Source organism: Triticum aestivum, chromosome 5B (genome assembly GCF_018294505.1).
Source record: "Triticum aestivum cultivar Chinese Spring chromosome 5B, IWGSC CS RefSeq v2.1, whole genome shotgun sequence".
NCBI classification, from domain to species: Eukaryota; Viridiplantae; Streptophyta; class Magnoliopsida; order Poales; family Poaceae; genus Triticum; species Triticum aestivum.
This window is the reverse complement of record NC_057807.1, coordinates 329,704,358-329,726,535: the sequence shown is the minus strand read 5'-3', so window position 1 is coordinate 329,726,535 and position 22,178 is coordinate 329,704,358. Positions and strand designations below refer to the sequence as shown.

Below are 22,178 nucleotides of genomic sequence, written 5' to 3'. Positions count from 1 at the left end.
AAAAAAATTGTCATCTTTAATCCCAACCGTTTAATTTGTTGTGGCAAAACTCCTCGACTCCCACTCAACCCAGCTGGCAATTAGAGTCCTTCTAACTGAATCATGATTTTCAAAACAAAACATAACAATATGACAACAACAAAAAATAAATAAATAAAAGGCTCTAGCCCGTGTGCACGAGCGGTGTAGCCGAGCCAATTTGACCATCCGCCGGGGGACCCCACCTATAATTACTGACCCCCGCAGTACCTCGTCACACGTTTCGCCCCTCCGCTCCACTCGTCTCCTCTCCTCCTCGCTAAACCCCCTCCCCTCCCCGAAATCAAGAAACCAGAGAGACCTCCACTCCCCCGCGCCACTCCGATCCCCTCCGCCTCCGCCGCGAGCTGCCACCAAAAGCCCCCGCCCGATCCACCGTCTCATTCCCTCTCCGCTCCCCCCCCCCCCCCCCCCCCCCCCCCCCCCCCCCGCCCCGGGGATCGCAGTGGCACCCGCGGCTCCAGCAAGCAAGTAAGCGGCCCCCGAATCCAATGTTCTCCCTCGCAAGATCGGTCCGGCCGTTCGTCCCCGTCGAGGACATGGATCGGTCTCCCGTCTCCCCTGATTTCTTGCCGAAAGTCTGGTCTTTTTGCGGTGAATCGTTCCTGTTTTGGTAATCGCGGGGAAAATACCGGGGATTTCGGTCCGGGCTGTTGCCGAGTTTTTTTCCTCTCTTCGAGGATTTCTGCCGATCTGGTCATGTTCTTTCCGTAAATTTCTAAACTGAAAACATGGAAGGTTTTTTTATCCGGTGATTGAAAGATGGAAAAAAAATTTGTCCTAGGTGTTTGGTCCTTGCTACTGCAGTCCCCCTTCTCTTGCCGATTGATTTGCCTGTCATATAATCTCTCGTGTTCTTTTTATTTTCTCCTTCTGTTAACACTTTCCGTTCGTGGTGTTGGTGCGATGATCGCAGAGTTGGAGTAGAGACCGCCAGCACGAGCGATCGCTCTTGATTTATGTCGCCTGCTCTACTGCTCCATGGTTCTGAGCTCCCATCACCATCACCTCCTTCCGCTTTTTGTTGCCTTCTCCCCCAAGCTCGGCAGAGGGGCGCCAGAACTCAAGATTATCGCTTCAAGATCTCCCGGTAAGTACGTACGCACAATCCCTGCATCAATTGTTTCTGGTTGCAACGACTGACGACAACAATGTCGAGTTACTACCTGTTTCCCCTGTTCTAGTTTCGTTTGGAACCAATTCTTCAGAGTTACCACATGTTCCTATTCTTCAGAAGATGAATTTATTACAGCAGAAAGTTCAGAGATAGTCTTTTTTTAATCTCCCCTTAATATCAATACTTTATTCCCACAAGAATAAACTGCAATAGCTTGTTCATTTAACATGTGCCCGTCCTGTTCTTAGTTTGCTCTGGACTAGCTATGATGGGTGTGCCTTCAAATGATGGAGGTGGCCACAGCGCATAACAAAATTGATAGTTTTTTTTTTCAATTTCAATTTATATAAACAAAACAATAATCTTGCTCTCATTTTCATCCGGTCATCTTAATTATTGCTCCTTTACTAAATTTGTTCGTACGTGTGCTACAATCTTGGACTGATTTCAAAGCTGACCTGCACAATAAATGGTGGCATTGCTTTATTTAGTCATAAGATACGTACATGCATTCAAACATACGTTTCTCATAGTCGTGTCAGTTACTGCCATATAATTTGTACTGTAGTGATGAGCTGTGCTTTCCTTCTGCTTCCAGATTTGGATTTGGGGTGAAGTACTCTGGATTTCTGCATTTAGACCAGTGCCCCGTGCACGTGAAGTAATAACAATACAAGAATCCCCCAAATCACGATAAGCTTGGTAAGTATTTACTCTCGGCGAGGAAATGTATTTCAGACAGGAGAAAACAGTAAATATGTCCGATCTCTCTTTTTTACCACTTTCCTAAGAAAGATTGGGCTTCATCTGACAGTTTTTGGACGCTTGCAGGTTTGGTTTGGGTGGATTAAGTTCAGCACTCCCCCCTCAGTTTCATTGACATTCCTCAAGTTCATAAACAATCAGCCAGAAAGCAGATTTCTTTTGCGAGTCTTCACAGAAAAAGAATAACTCCGTCTTCTCTCCAGTTTTAATCAGAAGTTTGAGACAACTCGGTTTCTGATTTTGGAGATTGTGCGCTCAGGCTCTCAACCAGGAGTTTCCGTCCTGGGATTTAACATTTCAGTCGGTATGTACACATCTTATGTTCCTTGTCTTTGAAATTTTTCAAGTGTCTACCCCCTGTGAGTGTTTTTTTGTGTGAATGTTCATATGAGTGTATCTGACACACTCACTGGCCTTCTCTGCAGATTGTAGTCAAGGTTAATAATTCAATAATCTTTGGATCTTAAGATTAAGGGGCTTGTTGCACAAAGAGATGATGGTACCTTGTTCGCGGAAGGTCCGCATTTCCTGCTGTGATCCTGACGCCACCGATTCCTCTGATGAAGATGATCGGCATGCGAAGAAGGAAAAGAGAATGACAATGGAGGTGCTAGTTCCAGTGAAAACCTCCGGACCCCTCAAGTCTCGAAAGACCCTTGTGCCATGTGGCACCAAGAAATCAATGGGTACAGAGAAGAAGCAACCAACCAGCAAGTACCCTGGTGTGCGCCTGCGGTCATGGGGTAAGTGGGCTGCGGAGATACGTGATCCTGTGAGCAAGACCCGGAAATGGATTGGCACATTTACCTCTGAGGAGGCCGCTGCTGCAGCATATGAGGCAGAACGGAACCGGGTACGCACTGAGATGTTGGCCATCAAATCTCGGTCACCTCCATCAGAACATGAAGCTGTGTCCAGCGAAGCTACTGTATCCTGTGTGTCTTCATCTGTGTCGTCCGGTGACCAGAAAGCACAAGAGGTACACAAGTTAGCGTCAATGGAGATAGACCCTGACACTGCTGATGAGAGCTTACTGCACTGCTCACCGGAACCGCTAGGTAAAGAAATCCAGGTAGATGCTTTCCTTGGCCGGATGAATGTTGATGAAAGCTTAGTGCACTGCTCATCGACACCTAGCGATGAAGAAATTCCTGTGGATGCATTCCGCAGCCAGATGAACGAGCTTCCTATCGGCGACTATGTTTGCGCAACTGACAAACTCTCACTGGATGATATTTCAAGGCTGGCAGATATGTTTCCTGTCAATGACTTCGTCGACACAACAGGCGAGCCGCCTGGTGACGACTACATCGGGCTGGCAGACATCAGCCATCTACCGATGCCAATGTTCGAGTTGGATGCAGAACTTAATTGGGAAGGCTTCGACTTTGCTTCGATGGAACATGAACTAGAGAAACTTTGAGGCCTCAACACATTGAGGTTTTCATCTTTCTGAGCGATGTCAGGGTGAGTTTGTGATCAGGAGATGTGTTCATCTCCAATTTTGTCGGAAATTGTACAGTCTTCCCCTCTAGATTAATCTGGTTGAGCCTTATATGTACCGTGTAATATGTACATGATCATCTAATTCGAATCTGCTATTGAAATTCATAATGGAAGCTCGATCGTGTGTCTTCTTGTTATTCGTGTCTCAGAATTTTTTGCGTTGCTTTATGTGAATATAATGTGCTCCTGTCATATTTCAGTTACCCGTGCTCTGGAGTCCAGAGTATTACTGTACTTTTCTTGTTTTCAGTAAGTTCAGAGATAGCCATAATTTCTATACCTAAGGGGCCCAAGTTGAGGCTGCGTTTTCATCCTAGAATACCATGTTTAGTTTTCATAAAGGACAGTTTTATAAACTTTGATGTGTTTAGCATCAACAAATAGCACTCTTTTATAAAAAGAGGTCATTGCCAGGCATTGGAATATTGAGGTTTAAGATTATTATGGTTTTAAAAAAATTGTAAGATAAGTTTGCACTACCACAGAAATTTCACCAGTGTGTGTGGAGAATGCCAATTCACTATTGATCATATAGTGGAAAAAAAAGGTCCCTACTAATCTGAGAGGGCGAAAAATAATCCAGAACAGAACTATATAATGTAAATAAATCCCAGAATTGTTAGGCTAGACCAGGAAAATGGAAAATTGCTGCTGCAGAGGCTGCTACGTTTTGAGTAAAATGAAATTGTGGGAAGTGGCGGGGCGTCCGTGGTCAGTAGACGCCGGCGCACTCGAAGGAGATGTCGCAGCCTGGGACTGGGGTGAGCTTGATGGAGTGCTTGACCCTGCTCATGAACTGCGGGAGGAAGGACATGGCCTGGCAGATGCAGGCGTTGTCGATGCCCATGAGGCGCCGGCAGCACGCCGTGTCGTACGGGTCCGCGCCTCCTACGTGGTGCTGGTGCCCATGGCGGCGCCTGACGTGGCTGCCCCCGTGCTCGCTGCCGTGGCTGCTCCCGTGCTCGCCGCCATGGCTGCCGCCGTGGTCGCCGCCATGGCCGCCGCTGGCGCTGTGCTCGTCGCCGGCCGCCTGCAGCTCGTAGCCGCTGGCGGACGATGAGGCGTTGAGAAGAAGTGGCCGCCGCGGGGGCACCGCCGGGTTGGCGCCGGGGTAAGTCCGCAGGCTGCAGGCCTCGTTGGCCAGGTTGAACTGGGACCGGCAGAACACCTGGGCGTCCGCCTCGTCCGGCATGAGGACGAACAGGAGGAGGAGGAGCACCGCCACGGCCGGCGCGCACGGCGATCTCTTGCTCTCCATTGCTGCCGCTCTGTCTGCTTCCTGGGCTGGCTGTCCCTTGGTTACTGACAGCTGCTGCTGCTGTGTTGGCTTTGGAGCGGATGATGATCTGGGTGGCATTTCAGGGGCGCTTAAGTAGCTAGGTGACGCTGATCCGGGGCATATGTTCAGTAGGGGTTAGGATGGCATTGTGACATGGTTACGGTTTGCGAGGCCGATTTGTTGCAGTGATTTATAGGTTGATCATGCTTGAGCTGTGACCACTTGACACTTGACCTTGTTGACCTGAGGTTCGTTTTCAGGATGCAGTGGAGGAGTTGCAGAAATTTTGCAGTGATTGAAACAAGCTTTGAATCCTCTGCAAGGGCATTTTTGCAGGACATGAGACTGATTTATCGGCCAAAAAGTGACAGTTTCTTTGGCTGAGTCATAGCACAAACATATAGTATTTCCTAAATTTTTGTGAGTTACATCTGATACACTGACGGGCTCTGTTGCATCTGAAGATTGTTTTCGAGAACATGAGACTGTTCTCGTTTAACAGGCAAAAAAAATGATCGTTTTGGTCTGAGTCATAGCAGCAGCCTATATATTCCTGAAATTTTGTGAGCGATAGGTTTTTCTTCTTCAGAAAGCAGCGGTTCTGCCAGTCCGGAACTGTTGTTAGAATGTTCATCTGCATCTCTGAGAACTAGAGACAACTTCAGACCACAGTTTTTGCCGGTATTTCTAGGCACATATGTGCATGACACGACTTCAGATGATATGGCCAACTCTAAGAACAATCGCAGGCTAATTCTAGCATTTCTTTAGTTCCATTGTTTTAATACATGAAAACTAAATGCTTTTCTGTTGCTCATTTGCAGTGGTAAGGAATCTGCAGGCTTAAAGCTGCAGAATCTATATGTTCTTCCAAACTGCTTCGGCAGGCAAAGCACCTCCTCCTGATTCCATATGTTTGCGTTATAAAACCAAATAACTTAGATTTCAAATTGCACTGCTCTAAGAGCATCTGCAGCCGCACGTAACTAATCCAGCCCTCAAAATGTCCGCGAACAGTGAGCGGTCACACCTCAAATGTTATTTTCCACCTACGGATACCGCATTGCCAATCCTCAAATCCATACAATTACATGTAACACAGAACCTAGTCTAAATCTTCGCCGGTGCTAGTTCGCCTCCATGATGTCCGACGGCCAGCTGAGCCCCTCGGAGTGAAGCTGCGGCCGCCAGCCAGGAAGAGTAGCACATGGGACACGGGCCGGCTCACAAGACTCAAGGCACTGTCATCTTCCATGCCCTACTCTTCCTCATTGGAGTCCGTGACCTGGAAGTCGCCGGTGGATGTGAGGTCCACGATAGACCGCTCATGGTTGGAGCCCGACACATCCACCACGACATGGGTGCGGTCCTAGCGTGCTGGTCACCCGTACTGGCTTCGAAGCGGCGTGTGGCTGCCTTCACGGCCTCCGGTGCCCTCTGCCTCGCACGGCGGGCACGCCGTTCCATGCAGCGGATGCGCCATGAGTCATGTCGGCGTTTACCTCCGGTTCTAAGCCCATTGGGTTGACACAGCACCGAAGGGGTTGCGCCGTGGCGACGACATTAGGGTGCCAGACGGACCGTACTGCCTCCGGCGAGACAGCGGGCAAGCGCCTCCCGCCATCATGACCGGTGGATCCAACGGCCATTTGCACAAACGCAATGGATTCCCGCCGGATTGAGTCCGACCGCTGTCGGGCGGACTCTCCCAGAGAGCGGTGAAGAGCAATGCGGACGACCATCTCCTCCCCCGGGCCTTATGAGACTCGGTATCCGTTGGACCCAGTCCATAGATCGGGAGAGGTCAGACTCGGATCCGCAGCCCGCCATGCTGGACAAAACCGGAGATCACCGGAAGCTTGAGAGCGGAGTTGAGTGGAGTGACTAGGGTTAGGTCCGGGGTGTAGATGGGGACAAATATATAAGAGGGGTTGGGGTGGGCCAGCGTGGCTTGGAACCTACGCGGGCGTACGCACCCGGGCCTTCCCATATCTGGCATTGATTTGGATTAAATATGAGGGGTATCAGTCAGCCTGGGCGTATAAGCCCAGTACGAGGAGTCCATCTAGATCAGTTTTTTCACTGGTTAATGATTCCGCTCCCGCCGTCTACCCAAACCTACAAAGGAGGGTTTGAGGCCAACTCCACCGCGAGACCCCAAACGGACATCCGTTTTGCCCGGATTCTGTCCGTTTGGGTAGGGCAATGGGGTCGTGTCCGGGCAGTTTCCAAGATGCGGTGGCCGTGGGCCCAGCGCGCGGCCGCATCCCGGCCGCATCTTGTCCGCGTGCACATTTCTTTGCAAGTCCTTAACTTTTTTTTCATCATTCATTTTTGGTACATGACAATACATCATCACATTTTGACTAGTAAAGCAAGGCCAAAGAAAACAAGAACCACAAGAATACATTTAAGAAGATACCCAACTTCCATAACTGCTCCCTTGAGTTGGGTTAGGGCCTTCTCGATGCACTCATTATTGATCAGTGGAGGAGGCTCGACATTGCACCTTCCTTTCTTCTTCAAGCCAGAAGTCGATGTTGCTTCCTCACACCTAGTCTCGTGTCTAGCCTCTAATCTAGCAACAAGTGCACGTGTCTCATCTACAGCCTCTATGCTAGCTAAAAGTGCACGACCATGTACTAAATTTCTGATGCGGAGCATCCTTCTGAAGGAAATATGCCCTAGAGGCAATAATAAACTTATTATTTATTTCCTCATATCATGATAAAAGTTTATTATTCATGCTAGAATTGTATTAACCGGAAACATAATACATGTGTGAATACATAGACAAACTTAATGTCACTAGTATGCCTCTACATGACTAGCTCATTAATCAATGATGGTTATGTTTCCTAACCATAGACATGTGTTGTCATTTGATTAACGGGATCACATCATTAGGAGAATGATGTGATTGACATGACCCATTCCGTTAGCTTAGCACTTGATCATTTAGTATGTTGCTATTGCTTTCTTCATGACTTATACATGTTCCTACAACTATGAGATTATGCAACTCCCGTTTATCGGAGGAACACTTTGTGTGCTACCAAACGTCACAACGTAACTGGGTGATTATAAAGGAGCTCTACAGGTGTCTACAAAGGTACATGTTGGGTTGGCGTATTTCGAGATTAGGATTTGTCACTCCGATTATCGAAGAGGTATCTCTGGGCCCTCTCGGTAATGCACATCACTATAAGCCTTGCAAGCAATGTAGCTAATGAGTTAGTTACGGAATGATGCATTACGTAACGAGTAAAGAGACTTGCCGGTAATGAGATTGAACTAGGTATTGAGATACCGATGATCGAATCTCGGGCAAGTAACATACCGATGACAAAGGGAACAACGTATGTTCTTATGCGGTTTGACCGATAAATATCTTCGTAGAATATGTAGGGGCCAATATGAGCATCCAGGTTCCGCTATTGGTTATTGACGGAAACAGTTCTAGGTCATGTCTACATAGTTCTCGAACCCGTAGGGTCCGCACGCTTAATGTTTCATTGACGATATAGTATTATATGAGTTATGTATGTTGATAACCGAATGCTGTTCGGAGTCCCGGATGAGATCATGGACATGACGAGGAACTCCGGAATGGTCCGGAGATAAAGTTTGATATATGTGATAATAGTGTTTGATCTCCGAAAGGGTTCCGGAATTCACCGGAAGGGGTTCCGGATGTTTCCTGAAATGTTTGGGTACGAGAACACATTATTTGGGCCAAAGGGGAAAGCCCACAGGGTTTTTGGAAAGTGCAAAAGGAAGTTTTGCGGAGTCCAGGGGCCAGACGCCAGGGTCCCTGGCGTCTGGGTCCAGACGTCGGGAACCCTGGCGTCTGGCCCTGGAGTCCGAGAAGGACTCTTGCCTTTCGGGTGAAACCGACTTTGTGGAGGCTTTTACTCCAAGTTTCGACCCCAAGGCTTAACATATAAATAGAGGGGCAGGGCTAGCACCAAAGACACATCAAGAAACACCAAGCCGTGTGCCGGCAACCCCGTCCCCTCTAGTTTATCCTCCGTCATAGTTTCCGTAGTGCTTAGGCGAAGCCCTGCGGAGATTATTCTTCAACAACACCATCGCCACGTCATCGTGCTGCCGGAACTCATCTACTACTTCGCCCGTCTTGCTGGATCGAGAAGGCGAGGACGTCATCGAGCTGAATGTGTGCAGAATCCGGAGGTGCCGTGCGTTCGGTACTTGGATCGGTCGGATCGTGAAGACGTGCGACTACATCAACCGCGTTAATAAACGCTTCCGCTTAGCGATCTTCAAGGGTATGAAGATACACTCCCCCTCTCGTTGCTATACATCACCATGATCTTGCGTGTGCGTAGGAATTTTTTTGAAATTACTACGTTCCCCAACAGTGGCATAAGAGCCTAGGTTTTATGCGTTGATGTTATATGCACGAGTAGAACACAAGTGAGTTGTGGGCGATACAAGTCATACTGCTTACCAGCATGTCATACTTTGGTTCAGCGGTACTGTTCAATGAAGCGGCCCGGACCAACATTACGCGTACGCTTACGCGAGACTGGTTTTACCGCCGTGCTTTGCACACATGTGATTAGCGGGTGTCTGTTTCTCCAACTTTAGTTGAACCGAGTGTGGCTACGCCCGGTCCTTGCGAAGGTTAAAACAACACTAACTTGACGAACTATCGTTGTGGTATTGATGCGTAGGTAAGAACGGTTCTTGCTCAGCCCGTAGCAGCCACGTAAAATTTGCAACAACAAAGTAGAGGACGTCTAACTTGTTTTTGCAGGGCATGTTGTGATGTGATATGGTCAAGACGTGATGCTATATTTTATTGTATGAGATGATCATGTTTTGTAACCGAAGTTATCGGCAACTGGCAGGAGCCATATGGTTGTCGCTTTATTGTATGAAATGCAAACGCCCTGTAATTGCTTTACTTTATCACTAAGCGGTAGCGATAGTCGTAGAAGCAATAGATGGCGTAACGACAACGATGCTACGATGGAGATCAAGGTGTCGCACCGGTGACGATGGTGATCACGATGGTGCTTCGAAGATGGAAATCACAAGCACAAGATGATGATGGCCATATCATATCACTTATATTGATTGCATGTGATGTTTATCCTTTATGCATCTTATTTTGCTTTGATTGACGGTAGCATTTTAAGATGATCTCTCACTAATTATCAAGAAGTGTTCTTCCTGAGTATGCACCGTTGCGAAAGTTCTTCGTGCTGAGACACCACATGATAATCGGGTGTGATAGGCTCTACGTTCAAATACAACGGGTGCAAAACAGTTGCACACGCGGAATACTCAGGTTAAACTTGACAAGCCTAGCATATACAGATATGGCCTCGGAACACGGAGACCGAAAGGTCAAGCGTGAATCATATAGTAGATATGATCAACATAGTGATGTTCACCATTGAAAATTACTCCATCTCACGTGATGATTGGACATGGTTTAGTCGATTTGGATCACGTGATCACTTAGATGACTAGAGAGATGTCTGTCTAAGTGGGAGTTCTTAAGTAATATGATTAATTGAACTTAAATTTATCATGAACTTAGTCCTGGTAGTATTTTGCACTTGCGTTGTTGCTTTCGGAGAAGAACGGTTACTCTTGTATCTTTCCTTTGTTGATTTTGAATCTTGTGCTACCTTGTGTGTTCGGTGATCTAGCCGTTGTGTGATCAATTACTTGTCGGTTGAGTGTTTCTCTCGTTCTCCCCGTGTTTTCCCTCGAGTTCTTCCGCGTGTTCTTCGTGTTTCCCCGTAGGATCCTCTCCAAACGTGAAAGATCGTCACCGTAGGGTTCCGCCCTACATCAATTTCGCTCTATCAAAATATCAATGTACTCTTCTTCACAATACCAAAACTTGCATCCATTGTACACAATAAAATTTGAAGTTAGCACAACTAGTCTAATCCAAGAGCACAAACCGAAGCTAAAAAGAGCACATACCCCATCGTTTAAGCACTTGATGAACACCCATCCGGGATGTTACACCATTGTAGACACGCGGCGCACGACCATCCTTGGGCAGTGGTCGTACTTAATGAGTGGCAACGGGGCGCCAACGAGCTTTTGGGCAAGCACCGAGCCCGACCGGCCGCCATTCGTGTATCTGCCGGCGGACCACCAACGGTGCAGATCCGAGCGTCTAGAGGACGAGCCACTGCCTGCATGTGGCCTTGCGGCCCTGCCAGGGCCTTCCGGCGAGGTGCTCGGCCAGTCCATGGCACGGCCCGTCCTCCCACAGCCGGGTGAGCTCAAGACCGACCGGATCCGCCCCAAATTCGGCCGGCGGGTGAACAAACCAGGTGGCTGTGGTTGGGTAGCTCGGCGGCGCCGAGGGAAAGGGGTTGGGCGAGCGCGCGTCCGAGCTGCACGGCTGCAGTGGCAGCGGCGGCGAGGGGAAGAGTGGGGAAGAGTGGAGAAGAGTGGAGTGGGGTGCAGCCGGAGGGAGGGAGGGGGGCGGATAGAAAAAGGCCCGCCCTGTGCCACCGACGGGCGGGCCAGGGGAGGACACGCGCAGATGGCCGACGCGTCCGCATGGTGTCCGTTTCACCCCAAAAGTGGCGTAAACTTGGGCCGGGGATGGGTCGAAAACGAACACAAAACGGACAAAAGTTTGTTTGCTCCGCGCGCTGGGCCGTCTGGCTTATCCCTTTTACCCCAAACGAAAGGGGCCGGACATGATGGGGTCACACGGTGGAGTTGGCCTCAGAAGCGCGGACGTAGATGCTTTAAACATTTTCTTCTAGCATGAAGTTTGGGGGCTTGGTGGTACTACTACAAGTGGCTGTCATCTGTCAGGCGTATCCTGTTTCAGCACAAACAATAATTTGTGGTTGCAAAAGTGTGCAAAGCCCCATGGTGTGCTGGTGCTCCGGCTATTGGGAAACAGCAAAACAGCATAATAATTTATCAGAAAAGAAGAGAGCAAAACAGCATAATGGCAGTCTAATTTCGGTGTCTACTGTTCGTGGAGAGGTTGCCGTCGGCGTCAGCACGCTGGATGATGTGCTTCGCCAGTTGTTGCCGCTACGCCATGGGGTCCAGCTGTGCCCTTTCGGCTCCACACAATCCATCCTTTGCGTTTTTTGTTTCTCAAGAATAATATGCACTGTTTTAAGCTGGACCATGAAAAAATTACTCTATATAAGACGGTCTTTCATCGGTTGCACTCAATGGCGTAGCCTGCCAAGCACCACATCCTGAGCCAACCTCATCACTATCGCACTCAATAGTTTCAACTTTCAAACAGTGTTATTCTATCTACAGTCAAAGCCTGTGTTGCCCGGGGCCTCGTTACGCCACTGGTTGCACCAATTATCCATAAGCCCTTGTATCTTCACATGATGAAGAGTCGCATAATAAAACCATTCTTTAACCCTGAAAATGACCTGCAAAAATTTTGTATTTTCACTCTGTGAAACACACAATCATTCCGACAGTTTTATAAGACCCAAAGCAAAGCACAAACTCTCACCCGGATATGTTGGTTAATTTTAATATTAAACCCGCCCAGTTAATATTCATACAAATTAGCCACGGAAAGGTAAGTTAAAAGTCACATGAATTGTATGCCGTATGCCAAATCAGGATGACAAGCGGGCAGGGGACAAAAAAAAGATGACCAACCGTTTCGTCTATTTAGAGGTAAATGTTTTACTCTGTTTCTACCTCGACATAGGCATTATCTTAGTGACCCAGACCACGTGATATGCCCTGAAGCTTTCTCCTATCCGCATGACCTGGCAGCGCTAAGTAGATTAGGATACTTTTGGAGACCTGGAGTCGTGCATGATATTACCTCCCCATTTGACAAAGCCGCAGAAGCGTTTTTGGCCACGTTCACTGTAAATAGTTGAGATGTGACCGTCGTATTTTGTATTCTTCTCGCAGTGTTTTCGTCCCCGGTGTATGGCGCATCAGACTGTGTGCTTTGCTCACCACGGAAAATTCGAGCGGTGTCTCTTTCGAGAAGACAAAATAAAAATGCATTTCAATTTTCAAGCAGTTTTTGCCTCGTGCACCATGTTCTGAACAACGACGCATCACGGCCGGAGTCTTGTGAGAAGGCGAATGCTTTCAGAAAGGGAAAGGCCAGATTACTCGACTTGACAGAGTTGTTCGCCTGACGAGGACTTTGTTTGTGGATGCTAGTTTGCTAGCGGGTCAATAAATCGAAAAAGGGTAATTATCATGCGGCGAGAATAATCTCTTGCTTGCTGGTCAATGAACCAAATGAATCGAAAGATTAAATCAGGATTGATGTTTCTTAAGCGTGTTAGGGCATGTACACTAGTTTTATACTTGTATAAAAACATGCAATGTACAAGGGTTTTTTAGGCTCAAAACCATAGAACAAATTGTTCTATTGTATTTTCTATACTAATAAACCCCCGTGCCAGGGATGCCTGGGGGTGGTGGGCGATAGCCCCCCTTCCCCAGCGGTATGTATCACTATCGACTTAGATCACCATATTATATATATTCTTTGTAAGCCGCCATACAGGATAAATTGATCAGTTATAAATCTTCGATGTTTGTAACCTTTCCTGATATACAGCAGAGTTTTGCTGGCCGGCGCATGTGGTTTATTCCCCTTCGCATTGCAGGGATTTTCCACGTTAAGATCTCGTGTCGCTGTGTTCGTTCCTCTTCGTTCTTTATTGTCTATTGTTTCTCTAACAGGTGAGAAGTACTCCGTCAAAAAAATGATCAACGGTGAGAAGTAGAGCTAGGACACCAATATCAAAGATGGGTGTCAATCCACATCTGTAAGCATTCATCATTTTAGCTCTTGATTCTATGACCTAGTAGATTATGGTCATACTTGAAAAGAAATTTCCATATGCTGGTTGCTGGAACTTCTTTTTTTTTTCAAAAATAAATAAAACTTTTTTCCTGAATATTCAAACATCCCAGGATGATGACACCCCTAGCAATTTGTTAGGGCGACTTTGATTGGCTAAGGTTATTTCATCATATGTAAAAATTCCCCTTTGCTTGTCGGGTATAATGGATAACCAACAATTTTGACCAAAGATGCAGTCCCAGAAAAGATGCAACAATGTTGTTTCCTAAGCATTTTCATTGCAAAAAACACAGTTCCAACACTCTAAATACATGGATTTCTTTTTCAAAAGATTTCTTGTATTGACTATGTCATGAAGAAGAAGCCATGAGAAAATTTTATGCCTTGGTCTACTTGATCACTTCCTTAGACATTTGCAAATGATATGTGCTTCCTCTCTGCTTATCATGCATTTGTACATTTGCTTGCATGTGTAGCCTTGATTATCATCGATAGGACCATTTGTCATGGATTTGAGAAATGATTCTTTGATCTAAGTCTGTTCGAATTTCATTAAACTCAGCATACGCTTGGATAGATAGAAGCCTATTGAATTGGTGAGCAAGACCTTCAGCTCTTCATGGCATCAAAAGAGACCTTATCATTGATTGCAAAGGAATGCAACTATGGATATTGTCGAATGAGAGGTTGACCGTGGCACCTAGCCAAGAGTCATGCAAAACCCAAACTTTATTGAGTATTGAGGAAATTTGTGGTGTGAATAAAAGGCAAAAAGGGAGACAAGGAGTACATGCTATTGTTTTTTGTAAATATGGTGTATAATTTATAATAAGAAACATATTTCTTTCAAATATTTATACACGAAATACAATGAGTAAACCCCATGCACCCAGGGGAGTGCATATCACACGCCCATGAAATTATCAACTGAGAGAAATCACAACTCGTGGAGAAAAAAACTCAACTCTTGGAGGTTTTTGGTTTACATATGGTAAACACGCATATACCCAGAGACATAGTGTACATGTGTACAAATTTTCATGATGAAATACGTTTAAATAAGAGTTACACCAAAAAATTGTGGCTTTTTAGCACATGTACTGTCCATCCTCAAAGTCCATGATTTTGTGTTTTTATGCAGCTCACAATTTAAGTATTTCATCATGACATTCTACACACATAAAAATTAGATCCTTGTATATGTGTATATTTTTTCATAATGTTTTTGAAATTGGGAAAATTTGAAAAAAGAAATCATAATCAAGGTCTCCATGAATCTCAGCCTCCAAAACACCCTACTCTTATTTATGTGGCTAATAGATGAGATATACCATCAGTGTCTCATGTATCATAGTGTTAATCTCTACCATGGTGAAATATATGTCAGTGAGAGCATCTACGGGCGGTCACCCCAAACCCGCCTTAAACGCCCGGACGGACGGCCCGGTTAGTGACAAGTCATGAAAGAGCGACCAAGACGGGCGTCTCAAACATGCCTCAAACGGCTGGGCCAATTGTCACCCCTCATATCAAGCTCAAGTGTAGGGCGGATATGGGGGTGGCCGGGCGCGTTCGCCATGTTGGACCCGACTCATGCTGGCCCACCCGACTCCATATATATCCGTCCTCATCCGATCGCCGGACCAAACCCTAGCCACTTCACTCCACTCCCCTCCGTCATGCAAGCTCCCGCCCGGTGATCTCTAGCCTTATCCGGCATGGCAGGCAGCGGATTCGACAATGACCAGTACAAATTCTTCGACTGGGGTGTCGCCCCGTGCGGTTTGGAGGAGGCAATGGCCGTTCACATTGCATTCCGTCGCTCCTGGGAGGACAGTGCCCGACTGAAAGGATCGAGGAGAGGTGTCTAGAAGGGGGTGAATAGACTCTAAGTAAGAAAAGGTGCAGTTTTAATCTCTTTAAGTTGAAGTGGAGTTCTGGCACAAGTTTTAACATTCACAATACATATCAAGCAAGCATGACAAGAGTATGTGAGCAGCGGAAAGTAAAGCATGCAAATTGCAAGAATATAAAGGGATGGGATTAGAGTGTGCAAACGCAGGAGACATGGAGATTTTTTATCCGTGGTTCCGATAGGTGGTGCTATCGTACATCCACGTTGATGGAGACTTCAACCCACGAAGGGTAACAGTTGCACGAGTCCACGGTGAGCTCCACCCACGAAGGGTCCACGAAGAAGCAACCTTGTCTATCCCACCACGGCCGTCGCCCACGAAGGACTTGCCTCACTCGGGTAGATCTTCATGAAGTAGGCGATCTCCTTGCCCTTACAAACTCCTTGGTTCAACTCCACAATCTTGACGGAGGCTCCCAAGTGACACCTAGCCAATCTAGGATACACCACTCTCCAAGAGGTAAGAAATGGTGTGTTGATGATGAACTCCTTGCTCTTGTGCTTCAAATGATAGTCTCCCCAACACTCAACTCTCTCTCACGGGATTTGGATCTGGTGGAAAGAATATTTGAGTGGAAAGCAACTTGGGAAGGCTAGAGATCAAGATTTATGTGGTAGGAATGAAATATCTTGACCTCAACACAAGTGTAGGTGGTTCTCTCTCAGAAAATGTATGTTGGAAGTGTAGACATGTTCTGATGGCTCTCTCCACGAATGAAGAGTGGGTGGAGGGGTATATATAGCCTCCACACAAAATCTAACCATTACACACAACTTGCCAAACTCGGTGGGACCGAATCGTGAAACTCGGTCAGACCGATTTAGTTCATAATATGACCGTTAGGCATTTCGGTGGGACCGATATGATCAACTCGGTAGGACCGATGTGTTAGGGTTGGGCTAAAGCCTCAACTCGGTTTAACCGATTACACAAACTCGATGGGACCGATTTGGGTAATGAGCTAAACAGAGAATTGGCCAGGCAAACTCGGTGGGACCGGTTGCATATCTCGGTGGGACCGAAATTATTGCAATAGGCAATAGAGAGTTTGCAAGCCCATCTCTGTGAGGCCGAGATCCCATCAGTGAGACCGACTTGATTAGGGTTTCTGGCAGTGGCTATGTCATCTGAACTCGGTGGTGCCGGATAGAAAGATTCGGTAGGGCCGAGTTTGACTTTTGGTTTGGGACATATGTGGATGTGAGAAAGTGGTTGAGGGCTTAGGAGCATATCACTGAGCACTTTGAGCAAGCAAGCCATTAAGCAACACCTCATCCCCTCTTAATAGTATTGGCTTTCCTATGGACTCAATGTGATCTTGGATCACTAAAAGTAAAATGTAGAGTCTTGTGCTTTGAGCTTGAGCCAATCCTTTGTCCTTAGCATCTTGAAGGGGTTCCACATCCTCTTGTCCATGCCGCTCCATTGTTGAATTTATCTGAAACATACTAGGTGAGAGTATTAGTCCAACAAGAGATATGTTGACATTAATTTACAAAATCACCCAGGGAGCACTTGTGCTTTCAATCTCCCCCTTTTTGGTAATTGATGACAACATACATCAAAGTTTTAGATAAAGATATAGAGAATAACATGTAAAGCTTTGGAGAGACATGTAACATGCATAGGCTCCCCTACATGTATGCAATCATGTAAATATGGAATATAGGAGCATGTGAATGCATAAGCATGACAGAGTAAGCAATGTGTTACATGTATCTTGGCTATATGCATCAGAGCAAATGGTGTGAATATAGGAAATGTACCTTCATGCTCATGAGTCCTTGCAAACAGTATGTACATCAGCAAGAAATCCTCATACACATGACTGTGATGCATATACTTACCTTGTGGTCTTGAGTTGGCTTATGAAGGAATGAACCTGCGTAAACAAGGTTAGATAACACAGATACACCTACTAGCCAGAGCAAACAAAAGAAACCACAAGAGTACCAAGACTGGGATGTCATGTAGAGAGTGAGTACCAAGTACCCCCATTGGATATAGACATGTCCCCAAAGGTAAAGAGCAATGAAATCAAGGATTTCCTTCCCTTAGATGTCTTGCTCCCCCTGAATCTAGCATGGGATATTGGGAGAAGATAGGGAACAGAAAATTAGAGCAAAGAAAAGAAACAGAGCCAATGCAAACAATCAAATATGAACATGTCTTTCCCCTCTTAAAGACATGTGACTTCTCTCCTCTTGAACACCAAGCATCTGGGGTCTTTTGAAGTGATACTCTTGTCTCCTTGTAGAAGAACTCTCTCCCCCTGAGTATTCTCTCCCCCTATAGAAATGATTAAGCTTTGATGTGATCTCTCTCTCCCCCTTTGACATCAATTTCCAAGAATGGTTCTTCTGGATTTTTGTGGGTTTGGTCCTTGAGTCATAGAGCAAAGTAGCAAGTCGAACGTGATGCTGGTAGAGGACAAGAATCATTGAGTGGATCTGGATCAAAAAGAATGCAGGAACAAGTAGCAAGCAGTCTTTCTTGCAGTGAAATTGGTGGCACCGAGTTGTGTGCTTCGGTTGCACCGAAAGAATCTGGTTGGACCAAAAACAACAGACCAGTGGACCGAGTCCGTCACAGAGAAAACACTTGTCACCTCATCTCACTAGTCAAGTAAGATCTCACAAGGATTTGCAAGGAATTAACTGAAAGATTTGCAAAGAATTGGATGCATGGAATGCAGAACAAAAAGAAACAGAAAATAAATCTAGATGAAGTTTTTTTTAAAGGGGAAACAAATATGCGTGAGAAAAATGCAAGAGCACAGAAACGAACACAAGAGAACTTCATCTAGAATTGGTCGGCGACAAAGTCACCTATGTTAGAGTATATTGACTTAGGAGTCAAGTGAGATCACTTGATCATAGGTCATACTCATCGTTTAAGCTCAAAATGGGGTTACCATTTTTCGTTTAAGCATTTTGATGTAGTCACATATTGTTGAGTTGCTTTGACTCATGTCTTGGAGTAAAGCTTCTCTAAGATGGAATAACATACCTTTGGTGGTGGTGTTGATCGTGATCTTGTAGTTGAACTTGTGTGGGTTGCTCAAGGTTGATGTAGCTCATCAAGAGTTGGGAGCTCCACTTAGAATTTGAGTTCATCTACCTACATGGGTTAGTCTTGCAAGGAAGAGCACTTGTGTATCCAAAATGACAATCATAAAACTCAATATAGAATTTGTCAAAGGATATGTTTGAAGGGTTTCGTGCTTCCTTGTCTTCAACCACCATTCTGTAGAGACTTGGTGATGTAGATATTTGCCCAGGATGTGAGTGGGTTGCAATCTCATAGATTTAGATTCATCCAAGTACCTACAAGGGTTAGATAGCATGTAAGGGTGCAAATATATCCAAGACATATAAATAGCAACATGAAAGAAATATCAAGGATTAGTCAAAGGCTCATGCCTTGCATGTATCCAAATGGAGTTCCTACTCCAAGTTTGAAGCATCAATGATGTTCAATTCACCTCTCAAACGGCAAAAGACTTTCTCATCAAGCGGTTTGGTGAATATATCCGCTAATTGCTTATCGGTGTGAACATGCTTAAGATTAATCTCCCCTTTGGCAACATGATCTCAAATGAAATGATGACGAACTTCAATATGCTTAGTTCGAGAGTGTTGCGCGGGATTGTGAGCAATCTTGATAGCACTTTCATTTTCACAAAGCAATGGAACATGTTTCACATATATCCCATAATCTTTAAGAGTTTGGGTCATCCAAAGTAATTGAGCACAACATGAACCAGCAGCAATGTATTCCACTTCGGCGGTGGATAAGGATACTGAGTTTTGTTTCTTGGAGGACCAAGACACAAGAAATCTAACAAGAAATTGACAAGTACCCGAAGTGGACTTTCTGTCAACATTGTCTCCGGCATAGTCCGGAACGGAGTAACCAACAAGATCGAAAGAAGACCTCTTAGGATACCAAATGCCAAAATTTGGTGTGTGTATTAAGTATCTCACTATCCTTTTCACCGCCTTAAGATGACATTCTTTAGGAGCCGCTTGATATCGTGCACACATGCACACACTTAGCATAATATCGGGACGAGAGGCACATAGATATAACAATGAACCAATCATGGAGTGGTAAGCCTTTTGATCAGCCGGTTCACCATCTTTGGTCAAATCAAGATGTCCACTAGTAGGCATGGGTGTAGTCATACCTTTGCATTCTTGCATATTGAACTTCTTGAATAGGTCCTTGGTGTACTTTGTTTTGAGTGACAAAGGTACCTTCCTTAGTTTGCTTTATTTGCAAACCGAGAAAGAATTTGAGTTCACTCATCATAGACATCTCAAACTTCTCCGACATTAGCTTTCCAAATTTCTCACTAAAGTGAGGGTTAGTCGAACCAAATATAATATCATCAACATAGATTTGGCACACAAATAGTTCTCCATTAACCCTTTTAGTAAAAAGAGTAGAATCAATTTTTCCAATTTCAAAGCCTTTTTCAATAAGGAACTTGGTCAAGCATTTATACCACGCTCTAGGAGCTTGTTTAAGACCATAAAGAGCTTTGTGAAGTTTGTAAACATGATTAGGTTTCTTAGGATTGACAAAGCCGGGAGGTTGCTTAACATAAACTTCCTCCTCTATTTAACCATTTAGAAAAGCACTTTTAATGTCCATTTGGTACAAGGTGATATCATGGTGATTAGCATAGGCAAGTAAGATGCGAATGGACTCAAGTCTAGCAACAGGGGCATATGTCTCACCATAGTCCATACCTTCGACTTGAGTGTAGCCTTGGGCGATGAGACGTGCTTTGTTGTGAACTACTTGTCCATATTCATCTTGCTTGTTGCGAAACACCCATTTGGTACCAATGATGTTGTGGTTGTTGTCGGGCTTCTCAACTAATGTCCACACTTGGTTTCTCTCAAAGTTGTGTAGCTCTTCATGCATGGCATTTATCCAATCCGGATCTTCCAATGCTTCCTGAACCTTCATAGGTTCAATGCTAGAGATGAATGAATAATGTTCACAAAAGTTAGCCAAATGAGTTTTAGAGCGAGTGATTCTCCCGGTTTGGATATCATTGTAGATTTGCTTGATGGGATGGTCTTTGGCTACTCTTGCTCGAACTCGTGGAATCTTTTGCTTGGATCTGGGTGGAACATCTTCTTCATATTGTTCTTCTTCTTGGCCTTCTTCATTGTTGACGTTGTCGTTCTCTTGTCGTGGTGGAGAAGGAGGTTGTTGATGTTCATCTTGGTGTACTTCCTCGTTTTCTTCATCTTGCACTACAAAAAAATACACTTCCGTGATGATACGTGTTTGTCACAGTAGGTCGCGTTTTTGTCATGCATGTACATCCATGACAAATTTATGACAGAATCAAGATAGTCATACCTGTGTTGTCGTAGAAGTGTTCCATGACATTACCAAAATTATCATCACGGAAGTGTCCACTTCCATGACGATAAATCGCGCGTCACAGAAGTGCTTTCGTCAAGGGTGACCGACACGTGGCATCCACCGTAACGGAACGCTGTGAAGCTATCGGGTCGGGTTTTGGATCCGATAACCCGTTAACAGCCCCGACCAATGGGGATTTTCCACGTGTAAAATCGTCATTGGCTGGAGGAAACACGTGTCGGCTCATTGTTGGGACAGATGTCATCCACTCATTGGATAGAAGGCGCCTATGATACGTCGACACGCGGCCCGGCCCAACAGAGGCCCATTCCTGTGAAAAGTCCGTCCCGTTTGACTTAGTCAAAAGGTGACGGGCCGGCCCATGGAAAGCTTGTTAACGGCCTGTTCGCATATAGCCCATTTGCAGCCCGCTAACCCAAGGCCTGTTACGTCCTACCCGAATTAGGCCCAGTAGCGTCATCTGGGCCATCCAATATGATTCCAGCCCATTTTCACTTCTGGTCCATGTATGGCCCATGACGTCTTTCGGCCCATATGAGTCCCTATGTAACTCTTGGCCTATTAACGGCCCGTGGTGAAACTGGCCTGCAATGAACAGTGTATCACTTTAGACCCATTAACGGCCCGTGGTGAAACTGGCCCGTAATGAACAGTGTATCACTTTATACCCATTAATGGCCCGTTATTCAGTTGGGTCGTTTCCAGCCCATGTTATCTTTTGGCCTTCTCAGAGTCCATTTATTCTTGGGCTCATTTCGAGCATTCGTTTACTTACGGCCCGTTACTGTAATTTTCTGCTTGTGGGCCAAATTCAGCCCGTGGTTACAGTCGGCCCGTTTGTGGTCCGTTAATATATTGGGCCATTTTCATAGCGTCATCAAATACAGCCTATTAACGATGGCCTGTTATGGTCGGCCCATGAACGGACGATTCCAACACTAGCCCGTTTACGGCCATAATGCGGCCTGTTATTGGCCTATGTTTGGCCAATCGATCATACGGCCCGTATAAGGCCCACTGATGATAGGGCCCGTAGAAGGCCCATTGTTTCTACGGCCCGTAGAAGGCCCAATGTTTCTACGACCCGTAGAAGGCCTACTGTTTCTACGGCCCATAGAAGGCTCACTGTTTCTACGGCCTGTAGGAGGCCCAGTGTCACTAGAGTAAATATTAGCCCATGGTTATTGTGGCCTAGTTTTAAAAAATAGGTTATTGCAGCCACTAGCAAACCGCGGAAAAAGAACTGCACTGACTACAAGCAAACAAATAAACAAGACAACAAGGAAATAAATAAGCAAGCAACTTATGCTAGGCTAT

At 45.8% G+C, this 22,178-nt stretch overlaps 2 protein-coding genes across 3 annotated transcripts; one reads left to right on the top strand and one right to left on the bottom strand.

Annotated features, from left to right (window-relative positions):
* The first annotated feature begins 405 nt into the window (after window positions 1-405).
* On the top strand, window positions 406-3,564 carry LOC123111683 (pathogenesis-related genes transcriptional activator PTI6). Of its 2 annotated transcripts, XM_044532528.1 has the most exons (5): window positions 406-510; window positions 956-1,129; window positions 1,755-1,858; window positions 1,988-2,225; window positions 2,347-3,564. In XM_044532528.1, exon 5 carries the CDS (start codon window positions 2,415-2,417, stop codon window positions 3,342-3,344), a length of 930 nt encoding a protein of 309 aa, XP_044388463.1. In that variant the 5' UTR covers window positions 406-510; window positions 956-1,129; window positions 1,755-1,858; window positions 1,988-2,225; window positions 2,347-2,414; the 3' UTR covers window positions 3,345-3,564. The 2 variants fall into 2 exon arrangements, with proteins under 2 accessions (XP_044388463.1, XP_044388464.1); XM_044532529.1 differs by lacking the exon at window positions 406-510 and having other exon boundaries at window positions 519-1,133.
* Window positions 3,565-3,928: 364 nt separating this feature from the next.
* Window positions 3,929-4,799, bottom strand: LOC123111685 (uncharacterized). The gene has a single exon (XM_044532530.1). The coding sequence runs from the start codon at window positions 4,782-4,784 to the stop codon at window positions 4,140-4,142; it is 645 nt and encodes a 214-aa protein (XP_044388465.1). The 5' UTR covers window positions 4,785-4,799; the 3' UTR covers window positions 3,929-4,139.
* Between the last annotated feature and the right edge of the window lie 17,379 nt (window positions 4,800-22,178).